Source organism: Salmo salar, chromosome ssa14 (genome assembly GCF_905237065.1).
Source record: "Salmo salar chromosome ssa14, Ssal_v3.1, whole genome shotgun sequence".
NCBI classification, from domain to species: Eukaryota; Metazoa; Chordata; class Actinopteri; order Salmoniformes; family Salmonidae; genus Salmo; species Salmo salar.
The window spans coordinates 11066441-11078849 of NC_059455.1; the positions used below are offsets into that span (position 1 = coordinate 11066441).

The following is a 12409-nucleotide window of genomic DNA, read 5'->3' on the forward strand; positions in this document are numbered from 1 at the left end:
ATCTTTGCCTGGAGTTATCAGACTGGAAAATGCTGTATATCCCAATGGAATGCCTTTCAAGGATTAATCAATACATATTACAGAGATATTACTAGTATAGAACATTACCTACATAGACTCTAACATTTCCCCTAACAGTACTTAGGCAGGGCGGACCCCCAATCACTGCCTTCATCAGTTGACTTGGCCCAACTAAAATATTTTAGATTTGAAATACTTCAATAGAAATGTTTTGTTTTGGTTGTGGTAGCCCAACCCTGGATAGGCCTTCTGATTTGGGGGCCAATTAAGATCCAACCCAGGTTAATCAAGAAGTAACCTACAACGAAAGAGCAAAGCTGAAGTCCTCAGGTCCATGTGTTTTCTTACACCAATGACAATATAATAGACATTTCTTATAATACAAATATGCAATACTCACTTGTGGTGTTCCCTGACATCTGGATGATGCACTTGCTGTCCTTCCCGATCTCTCGAGAGTTGAAGGGACGGACCCGGACGGCCACCTTCACTGAAGCCCCCGCCATGATGCCTGTCAGTGGGGGGATGCGCCCGCGACTATAGAGGGGTTCAGTCAGGAGGGGCTTGTCACCAGGTAGATGACTAACACCTGTGGAGAGGGAAGCCATAGTGAGATGGTGATTTGAATGAAGATCTAATTTGAACTCATTTGTAATGCCATCATCTAATAAACATTTTTTTTTAATCACATTTCTGAAAAGACTGCGCACGCACAAAAACATTGAGATGTATAAACTTGGCGCACGCCATACGTATACGCATGTTTCCCGTTATGAATCAGACCTGTCGTGGAACTGTGGGGGCATGAACGAGCATTATACACTCTTCTAAAAAAAAAGGTGCTAAGTAGAACCATACAGGGTTCTTCGGTTTGTCCCCATAGGGGAACACTTTTTGGTGCTGGTAGAACCCTTTGCAGAGGGTTCTATCCAGAACCCTCTATGTAGGGTTTTTCAAGGAACCCCATGCATAAAATATGGTTCTGCCGAGAGCCGTCTATGAAGGGTTCCACCAAGAATCATTTTATCATCTAAAGGTTCTTCCTAAACCATCTATGAAGGGTTCCCACGAGAACACTTTTTATGAATGTATAGAGCCCCTCAGCCTTTTTATGACAATACATAATATTTACTGTATCAGAAGGCTGTTCTTCGAGGGCCAAGTTATACCCTAACACAGTGGTGTTAAGAATCTCCCGGTTTACAAGTCACATAATGTTGGCTTGTAAAGTGATGTGTAATTCTTAATTGAATCCAGCCAGAGTTAGGATATCCAACAAGAGGAATTGTCAATCACCCGCAACCTGCATTCAGAATGACTGCCAAGGTAGGGAAGATTAAAAATAGAGACTACCTCAAACATCTAAACTGGAACAACCATCTCAGTAACGGGTACCGTAAATCCAATTACTAACAGCGTGGATTAGTTTAGAAAACGGTGTGTTATTTATCTTTGTGTAGCATAAAATGTATCAACCAATCAACGTACATGCAAAAACACAGATATTACAGTAAAACAAACCATTCTGAAACGCTCCCTGCAATAGAGCATGCTGGGAAATATTATAAATGGGGTTTTTGTAGAACACTTCTTTCCCTTCCAAAGAATCATCAAAGACTTCCAAAAACAGTTCATGAGATGTTAAAGGTTCTAGGTAGTTTTCCAAAAAGGGAAACGGTCCCTCCACAAATAACCCCTTTTATAGTGACAATAACACCCTTATTTTCTGTATATTGGGGAGGAATTGGAATTAGGCCAAGACAGTATCTAAGGAAATAGCATTGCATGGCGAACTTGATCAAATGACAAAAACAAGTGCACATTGTTGTGAACCTGTAAACAGATTGTTTGAATTCAATAATGTTTTGTATTTACTTTTTCATGAACCTAAATATGCTGCACTGTCTGCGAATTCTGAAACATTTTCTACTTTCTAATCTAAACTAGCCTACAGTAGGCCCACATACAGTGGTAGCCTACACACTTCAATGCAAAAGATCAACTGTCTGTTCACCTGTTCAATTCTACTGTATGTAAACCGCACTCTCTTTCGCATATAAAAATGTGAAATTATAATATCGAATAGGCACAATGAGAGATGTGCACGATAATTTGTTGTATGGCTACTTGGGGAATATGAACTCATCATGGCCATAAAAGGTGAGGAATTTATTTTGCAACGGTTATGATATATGTACTATGTTTATAAGTGAAATATTGTCTGCTCGGGAAATTTGACAATACAGTATTCAGACGTAGCCTACAAACGTCAATGGAAAAGGTGAACCGTCTCGGATCAAACAGAGCAAAATACTTTAAATAGCTTATCTATTTACTACTGTGAACTGGGTGCAATTAAATGAGAGATGGGACAAATGGTAGCCTACCTTAACTTGTTGTAGGCCTATAGGCTATTTCGCGGATATGAAAACATCATAGTCAGAAAAGGTGAGGAATTTATTCTGCAATGACCATGGAAATTAAATAAATCATAGGAAGTAGATGCCTATTTCCCACTCTCCCACCCTGGCGCTCGACGTTGACGGTTTACTAAGCGCCGGTCCTGGCAACCCAGCATTACGCACACCTGGCAACCATCATTACGCACACCTGCGCCCCATCATTATACACACCTGGACTTCATCACTACCTTGATTACTTCCCCTTTATCATGCACTCTGTAGCCTCATTCAACAGACAGTATTGGTTCGGTTTTCTTGTCCAGATGCTTCTCTTGTATCGCTCCACGTTAGTTTTTATTAAACTCACCACCTGCTTCATGACTCCCTACGTCTCTGTTAGAATAGATGTTCGCTTTTCTCACTAACAGCAAATTATTACATTTTGTTATTTTTTTATCTTCTTGTTTTTTGTTATGAAAACGAGTGTCATCATAAAGTTGAAGTCGGAAGTTTACATAAACTGAGTTTAAATGTATTTGGCTAAGGTGTTTTACCATTCCTGACATTTTATCCTAGTAAAAATTCCCTGTCTTAGGTCAGTTAGGATCACCACTTTATTTTAAGAATGTAAAATGTCAGAATAATAGTAGAATGATTTATTTCAGCTTTTATATCTTCCATCACATTCCCAGTGGGTCAGAAGTTTACATACACTCACATAGTATGTGGTAGCATTGCCTTTAAATTGTTTAACTTGGGTCAAACGTTTTGGGTAGCCTTCCACAAGCCTCCCACAATAAATTGGGTGAATTTTGGCCCATTCCTCCTGACAGAGCTGGTGAAACTGAGTCAGGTTTGTAGGCCTCCTTGCTCGCGCGCACTTTTCAGTTCTACCCACAAATTTTCTATAGGATTGAGGTCAGGGCTTTGTGATGGCCACTCCAATACCTTGACTTTGTTGTCCTTAAGCCATTTTGCCACAACTTTGGAAGTATGCTTGGGGTCATTGTCCATTTGGAAGACCCATTTGCGACCAAGCTTTAACTTCCTGACTGATGTCTTGAGATGTTGCTTCAATATACCCACATAATTTTCCTCCCTCATGATGCCATCTATTTTGTGAAGTGCACCAGTCCCTCCTGCAGCAAAGCACCCACACAACATGATGCTGCCACCCCCGTGCTTCACGGTTGGGATGGTGTTCTTCGGCTTGCAAGCGTCCCCCTTTTTCCTCCAAACATAACGATGGTCATTATGGCCAAACAGTTCTATTTTTGTTTCATCAGACCAGAGGACATTTCTCCAAAAAGTACAATCTTTGTCCCCATGTGCAGTTGCAAACCTAGGTCTGGCTTTTTTATGGCAGTTTTGGAGCAGTGGCTTCTTCCTTGCTGAGCAGCCTTTCAGGTTATGTTGATGTAGGAGTAGTTTTACTGTGGATATAGATACTTTTGTACCTGTTTCCTCCAGCATCTTCACAAGGTTCTTTGCTGTTGTTCTGGGAATGAGTTGCACTTTTGCGTACTATTGTTTGTACAGGTGAACGTGGTACCTTCAGGCGTTTGGAAATTGCTCCAGACTTGTGGAGGTCTACAATTTTTTTCTGAGGTCTTGGCTGATTTCTTTTGATTTTCCCATGATGTCAAGCAAAGAGGCACTGACTTTGAAGGTAGGCCTTGAAATACATCCACAGGTAAACCTCCAATTGACTCAAATGATGTCAATTAGCCTATCAGAAGCTTCTAAAGACATGACATCATTTTCTGGAATTTTCCAAGCTGTTTAAAGGCGCAGTCAACTTAGTATATGTAAACTTCTGACCCACTGGAATTGTGATACAGTGAATTATAAGTGAAATAATCTGTCTGTAAACAATTGTTGGAAAAATGACCTGTGTCATGCACAAAGTAGATGTTCTAACCGACTTGCCAAAACTATAGTTTGTTAACAAGAAATGTGTGGAGTGGTTGAAAAACAAGTTTTAATGACTCCAACCTAAGTGTATGTAAACTTCCGACTTCAACTGTATATCACTATTAATATACACCTAATGTGTGATAACTAGCAAATTAATTAGCTAACTGACATTAGCCTGCCTAGCTGGACCTTCTGAAGAAGGAAAATGTTTTATTTGTACAATTTCCAAAAGATAACCAAACAAAAACATTTATGAGACGTGTTTGTGCCGTCATTAGTAGCACAATTTCTAACTTATTTGCATTTTTTTTTACATGCACTTCTATGTTGACTTCTCCATTGATGTTGTTTTTAAGTTTTCACAGACTTTTCTTAGCGAATGTACAATCGTCACGAATTGAATTATGGTGAGTTTCAGGCCCCGGAGTGAACATAATTGTACACTCGCAAATTTGACTGAAAACGAGGGCTGAGGGGCTTACGTTGCAAACTTCCCTTGCTTGGCTAATCATTTGGACCACCCGCCAAGATGGCGACGGGGATTCCCCCAAGGGCATAAGGCGAGGGTAAGTGGACAAGGGTGTGTCTTTTATGAGTTTGAACTGCAGCCAGGGTGTGAACAAAGATGGGGAAAGCGACATCCCGTTGCTATTGACCGAAGCTCACTATAGTTTCCAGACCCTACTGGATTGGCTGTTAATACCTATTCTGTGGGAAAAAATCCTGGAATGTTTACAGTAAATTACTGGCAGCACAGAAACCAGTAAATCACTGTAGATTTACAGGCCCTTTACTGTAACACAAATTTACTGCATATTACTGGAACACAAGTACAATTATGGATTTGTAGAATTTACAGTGCATTACTGGAAGCACAGTGGTTAGTAAACTGTTGAAGATTTTCAGCGCCAGTAGCTAATGCCAACAACAGGCAGTTTTTAGCACAGTCATAGCAAGTAAAACATTTCTGTAACCGCTAATGGGAATGTTGTTGTCGTTAAGGATGCATTGGTCTTCAAATTAACCTGGATTTGTTACAAGATACCGTTCTGGTGTATCTTTGCACATCTCTGGCTAGCGCAAAGTACATTGCTATAATGTTCACTGTAACTTGCCACTAGCTTCCTGTAAGTTCCTGTAAAATTCTGAGCAATGACAACACAACACTGTAAAAAAAAGTAAATGCAACTGTAAGCATGTTAGCATTTGTATAGCACTTGCACTTCTAGAGGCCTGAAAGTCTTCCAAACTGGCTGTGATTACAGTGCAAAACAGATCAAAATGACACAGATAAATATTCAACCATTTGAAGTTTAAGACCTGCTGTCACTGACGTGTTCTTTATACACCTTAAACAGCTAGAAAACTACTACAACATATCAGTTCAATTGGTACACAGCATCAAATATAGCCACTTACAAGGCCCGCCTCAAAATAAGTTAATGAGCCAGTGATGCTTTCCCCACCTACAATATTTTCATACAATACACAATAATTTAGAGAATGCTGCAGTAAATATACAGCAGACAGTACTTTATTGTTAAATGTTACTGTAATAAAATTACAGCAAATATGTAATTATATATATCAGCATACCAATTTGGTGTTTTATTTAACTTGAACTTGTAGAGGCCATAACCAAGGTCTAAACTGGCAGTGACTCCCAGGACAAAAAAGATCGAAAGGACATGGCTAAACACTCAATCATTAAAGGTTTGAAACTTGATGCCACTGATCTGTTCCTATATACATTTAATTGTTAGGAAACTACTACCGCACATCAATTCAATGGGGTTTATTGGCATGGGTAACATATATTTACATTGCCAAAGCAAATGAAATAGACAATCAGAAATGAACAACAAACACTAAACTCACAAACATGCCAAAGGAATAAAAACATTTGTCATATAGTGACTGTATACAGTCTTGTAACAATGTGCAAACACATCTAATTTACTTTGGTACAGCACTCTCACTAACGGGTGAAACAAGTATAGCCTCTTACAATGTATACCTCCAAATTTGTGAGAAGGGTGCAATTGCGTGCTGCAATTCGGGGAGTTCCGGCATGTAGGCTTTCCTGCATCTTCAGGAACACCTCTTTATACTTACAGTGCATTTGGAAAATATTCAGACCCCTTCCCTTTTTCCACATTTTGTTACGTTACAGCCTTACTCTAAAATGGATTAAATCTTTTTTTCCTCATCAATCTACACACACAACCCCACAATGACAAAGCAAAAACAGGTTTTTAGATTCTTTTTGCTAATTTATTAAAAATAAAAACAGAAATACCTTATTTATATAAGTATTCAGACCCTTTGCTAGGAGACTCGAAATTGAGCTCTGGTGCATCCTGTTTCCATTGATCATTCTTGAGATGTTTCTACAACTTGATTGGAGTCCACCTGTGGTAAATTCAATTGATTGGACATGATTTGCCTATATAAGGTCCCACAGTTGACAGTGCATGTCAGAGCAAAAACCAAGCCATGAGGTCGAAAGAATTGTCCGTAGAGACAGGATTGTGTCGAGGCACAGATCTGAGGAAGGGTAGGAAAATGTTCTGCAGAATTGAAGGTCCCCAACAACACAGTGGCCTCCATCATTCTTAAATGGAAGAAGTTCGGAACCGCCAAGACTCTCAAGGGGCTGGCCGCCCGGGCCAAACTGAGCAATTGGGGGAGAAGGGCCCTGGTCAGGGAGGGTGACCAAGAACCTGATGGTCACTCTGACAGAGTTCCTATGTGGAGATGGGAGAACCTTCCAGAAGGACAACCATCTCTACAGCACTCCACCAATCTGACCTTTATGGTAGCGTGGCCAGACGGAAAACACTCCTAAGTAAAAGGCACATGACAGCCCGCTTGGAGTTTGCCAAAAAGCACCCAAAGGACTCTTAGACCATGAGAAACAAGATTCTCTGATCTCATGAAACCAAGATTGAGCTCTTTAGCCTGAATGCCAAGCGTCACGTCTGGATGAACGCTGGCACCATCTCTACGGTGAAGCATGGTGGTGGCAGCATCATGCTGTGGGGATGTTTTTCAGCGGCAGGGACTGGGAAACTAGTCAGGATCGAGGGAAAGATGAACGGAGCAAAGTACAGAGAGATCCTTGATGAAAATCTGTTCCAGAGCGCTCAGGACCTCAAACTGGAGTGAAGGTTCACCTTCCAACAGGACATTGACCCTAAGCACACAGCCAAGACAATGCTGGAGTGGCTTCGGGACAAGTCTCTGAATGTCCTTGACTGGCCCAGCCAGAGCCCGGACTTGAACCCGATCGAACATCTCTGGAAAGACCTGAAAATAGCTGTGCAGAGACGCTCTCCATCCAACCGGACAGAGCTTGAGAGGACCTGCAGAGAAGAATGGGAGAAACCCGCCAAATACAGGTGTGCCAAGCTTGTAGTGTCATACCCAAGAAGCCTTGAGGCTGTAATCGCTGCCAAGGTGCTTCAACAAAGTACTGAGTAAAGGGTATGAATACTTATGTAAATGTGATATTTCTTTTTTTATATAAATTAGAACAATTCCTAAAAACCTGTTTTTGCTTTGTCATTATGGGGTATTGTGTAGATTGATGAGGGGAAAAAACAATTGAATCCATTTTAGAATAAGGCTGTAACTTAACAAAATGTGGAAACAGTCAAGCGGTCTGAATACTTTCCGAATGCACTGTATATTGTTACATTTTTAAGCTAGGACAGGCGGGAGGCTTTGGGCGCTCCAGTACAGTAGGTGGCGTTAATGCACAAGAACGTTGGATGCCGATAAACCCCAGAGAAGACGGGGAGGGGGCGACAACGGTAGTTAGCTAACCATACACCAGTAGACAGTGTCCTTTGTCCCCGCATGTCGGGCGCTGTTTTCCCGCAGTTCTGTTAAGGACGGCGAGGGCAGGTGTTCAACAGGCGGGAGCGAAGGACACTGTGCTTGCTTGCTAACTAACTAGCTAGCTAACACATGGTGTCCCTAAAGAGCAAGTTAGCGCACCGTGTCCCTAACGAGCAAGTTAGCTAGTTAGTTAGCTAGCTACACAGTGTCTCCCCAGCCTCCGGTGCTAGCGGGGGGCTGTTCATGAAGGAACCAATGGAATGCTTGAGGGGGAATGCCCACATGCAGGAATGCCCCAAATTGCGGGCTGCAGCTGCCCATTATTGAAATGTGTTAATGAGCCACAACAATACCATGAATCCGCAAAAGGCTTTTGGCACTCCAAAATTACAGTATGGTACTGAATTACAGTAAATTACTGTAGATTTACAGAGAAAGGTTTTTAAATTCCCAAAACACAGTTTGTCACTGTATTCTGTGGGTGGTACTGTGTTTCAGTACATTTCTAACAGTACAGTAGCCAGTGTGTTACTGTAGATATACAGAACAAATATATACATATTTTTATATATTGGTATGTAGCCTAGTGTATTATGTACAGCATTCTAACTAATGGGTGCAAGAAAATATAGCCTTTTACAAGGCGCACCTCAAAATATTGTAACGATCCTGGGTTTATAAGCGCAGAAATCGACTCTGCCGCTTGAGCATGCATTTGAGGCACAGTCGATAGCGCGCCGGACTTCGGGCTTGAAGGTCGAGGGTTCGAAACCTGCTCCCTGCTGTTTCATTACAATATGTTAATGAGCCAGAGATTATTTCGTAACCCACATTTTCCCACAATGCATCATAATTCACAGTATGCTGCTGTAAATATACAGCAAAATAGGGAATACAGTATTTTAATACACTATTTTAATACCCTATTTTAATTTGTCAATTTAAGGCAATGTGTAGCCTGCTTGCTAGCACCAACATGAGGGCAAAGCTAGCGTGGCTATCTGTATAATCGATCACTGCTCTTATTTCTCTTCATTCTCGATGGGTATTTAAATATGTTCGTCTACAACGCTGCAGCTGACAATGCCAATATTTAACCTAATTAGGGCCTGCGTCGGCAAGCCTATTGACCAAATAATGTCCCATCCATTACAAAATAGTTTGGCTTGTTACGTTTCATGATTTCCTTGATTCTACAGAAAGCAATAGGCTATCAACCCAACGTGGTTGCGAAAAAATCTCCCCAGTCATATCTTTCATGTGCACACGGTCAGAACACATATATGTTTGCCAGCATCACAAAACATACAGCCCGCACAAAATAATGTAATAAGTGCATAAATTACATAATTGCCAAGGATATTAAGTGATAAATATTATGCACCGACCTAGTTCGTGGTTTTCTGTTTACACTCGAAAAGACCCGATATTCGTAACGTAAATATTGTAATCTCCAACATCTTGCGCTGCCGCACCTCAATGCAAACGCACTGTCAAAGCAATAGGCTACTAGCCATCACTCCATTTGGTGCTATGCTATTCGCCCACTGTAAATATCGATGTCATTGAATTCATCCGGCCATAAATTCATCTCTGCGACACACTAACAAATTCAGGATGATCAGATTTAGTTGTTTATTTTGACTGTGAATCAGATTGAATAGGCTATTGACAAGGTTATTCTGTAAACCTGTAAAAACAATTGTTTCAACCCTGAGAAAGAGCGGAGCACCAACCTTGGTTCCCCACTGCGTCAACCCAAGGCCATGATCAAAAAACAACATCTCATCAGAAAATAACACATCTCAATCGTTTTACCTAACCACCTCGAATCCGACGACCGCAGTGGGTTCCTCCTTGATATTTCTTCCTCCCGTCGATATCAGCTAACAGCCTCCCTCAGTGTATCCATGCAGGGAGTATCCGCCCCGAGCAATAGAAAGAGACACAGAGCTAGACCACCCAAGTCAGGGCTATGGGTGAATGGGTTCTAACAACAGGGCCTGGTACACAGTAGCGCGTCAGTCTGTCTGCCAGCCAGACATGGGTAGGGTAGGGGAGTAGACAGGGAGGAGAGGAATTAGGCTAGAGCTAGATGGATGCAGGAGGCGAACTCAGAAGAGAACGACCTTTGGTTGGTCCACAGTAAAATGGCTTAGGTGCCTCAGCCAAGGCTGCTGGGAGTCAGTGATGACATCAGCATCATCGTAGTGGAAGCAGGCAGTAGAGATCAGTTATTTAAGAAGGAAAAAAATGTATTGCAACAATAATAACAATATTACACATCAATACAGGGACATTTCTGTGAATACAATGAAGAAAAAAATGAAATAATCGAACACCATGCGAACCCAGTGATGCAACACAGAGAAGGGAGGAGGGAACTGATGGAGAGAGCAAACAGGGAATGAAAAGGCTGGGATGGATAGGAAATGACTAGGGATCCATGTGTTGCCGCCATTATACAAAGCACAGATACAGTGCTTTGAGGTGGGGTAGATCTCATTGGTGTCTCACTAAGCTAAACAGTGGAGAGTAACGTTGTAATTCTATCCTGGGTCAATGCATGTACACATACAGTACTACACCAAACATGCATCCACTGGCTGTTCAGTGAATGAAGTCTTTGTTGTTCGAGTTCAAGTATTCAGCTGTGTGGACACGAGTCAACAATTTGGGTCATTGTTTCTGGCAAATATGTTTTTTTGGTCTAGTGACACAAAGGATTTGGGGTATTATACTGGACTGCAACGCTATTACAGAGTAGAGAGCAGAGATATGTTAGAAATATTCTAAGAAGTCACCATGTAATTCCTTGTCTTTGTATTTTCGTGAGTGATCTCTGTGAAGTAAATATATGAATGGGATTTTCCTCCCTTCAAGATACTGTAGTTCTCTTCCGAGATATTCTAATGAAGCTCTTTCTCAAATCAATTTACAAAGTCATCATTTTGAATAGACAATATCCTTGATCATATTCTCTATCAGAGCCTGGTCATAGAGGCTGTATCACAACCGGTCGTGATTGAGAGTCCCATAGAGCGGCGCACAATTGGCCCAGCATCGTCCGGGTTTGGCCGGTGTAGGCTGTCATTGTAAATAAGAATTTGTTCTTAACTGACTTAGTTAAATGAAAGTTAAATACAATTTAAAAAATAGAGGAAGCTGAGGAGGGTAGTAGAAGATCAATGTTTCAACCCCATCTGCTGGACAGCTGTCACTATTACATAAAGCCGGTGTAGATAATCAAATCAAAATAACACAATCAAATAACAATACCAAGGCTATATACAGGGGGTACCAGTTCCGAGTCAATGTGAAGGGGTACAGGTTAGTCGGGATAGTGTTTGGATCGGGATAGTTTGTTGATGATGTGGACACCAAGGAACTTGAATCTCTCGACCTGCTCCACTACAGCCCCGTCGATGTGAATGGGGGCGTGTTCGGCCCGCCTTTTCATGTAGTCCACGATAATCTCCTTTGTCTTGCTCACGTTGAGGGAGAGGTTGTTGTCCTGGCACCACACTGCCAGGTCTCTGACCTTCTCCCTATAAGCTGTCTCATCTTTGTCGGTGATCAGGCCTACCACTGTTGTGTTGTCAGCAAACTTAATGATGGTGGTGGAGTTGTGGGTGAACAGGAAGTACAGGAGGGGACTAAGCATGCACCCCTTGAGAGGCCCCATGTTGAGGATCAGCTTGGCAGATGTGTTGCTTCCTATCCATACGACCACGGGGGTGGCCTGTTAGGAAGTCCAGGATCCAGTTGCAGAGGGAGGTTTTTAGTCCCAGGGTCCTTAGCTTAGTGATGAGGTTTGGGGTCACTATGGTGTTGAACGCTGAACTGTAGTCAATGAACAGCATTCTCACATAGGTGTTCCTTTTGTCCAAGTGTGCAAGGGCAGTGTGGTGTGCGATTGAGATTGTGTCATCTGTGGAGCGGTATGCCAATTGGAGTGGGTCTATGGTTTCTGGGATGATGGTGTTGATGTGAGCCATGACCAGCCTTTCAAAGCACTTCATGGCTACCGATGTGAGTGCTACGTGGCAGTAGTCATTTAGGCATGTTACCTTTGGTTTCTTGGGCACATGGACTATGGTGGTATGCTTGAAACATGTAGGTATTACAGACTGGGTTGGGGAGAGGTGAAAATGTCAGTTGGTCCACGCATGCTCTGAGTCCACATCCTGGTAATCCGTCTCGCCCGCGGCCTTGTGAATGTTTAC

The 12409-nt window shown here is 41.9% G+C and overlaps 1 protein-coding gene across 35 annotated transcripts in view; it reads right to left on the minus strand.

Moving 5' to 3' along the window:
* Nucleotides 1-10361, minus strand: part of LOC106568769 (kinesin-like protein KIF1A) — a 63773-nt gene extending 53412 nt beyond the window's left edge. For 17 of the 35 annotated variants that reach the window (XM_014139432.2, XM_014139429.2, XM_045693862.1 and 14 more), the window contains exons 1-2: nt 10002-10360; nt 422-610 (exon numbers count right to left, since the gene is read on the minus strand). In XM_014139432.2, the coding sequence (XP_013994907.1) occupies nt 422-527 (106 nt within the window). In that variant the 5' untranslated portion in view covers nt 528-610; nt 10002-10360. Of the gene's footprint in view, nt 1-421; nt 611-9571; nt 9677-10001 lie in introns of those variants that run through there. The other 18 variants (XM_014139433.2, XM_014139436.2, XM_014139428.2 and 15 more) reach the window with 4 other exon arrangements.
* Nucleotides 10362-12409: the final 2048 nt, after the last annotated feature.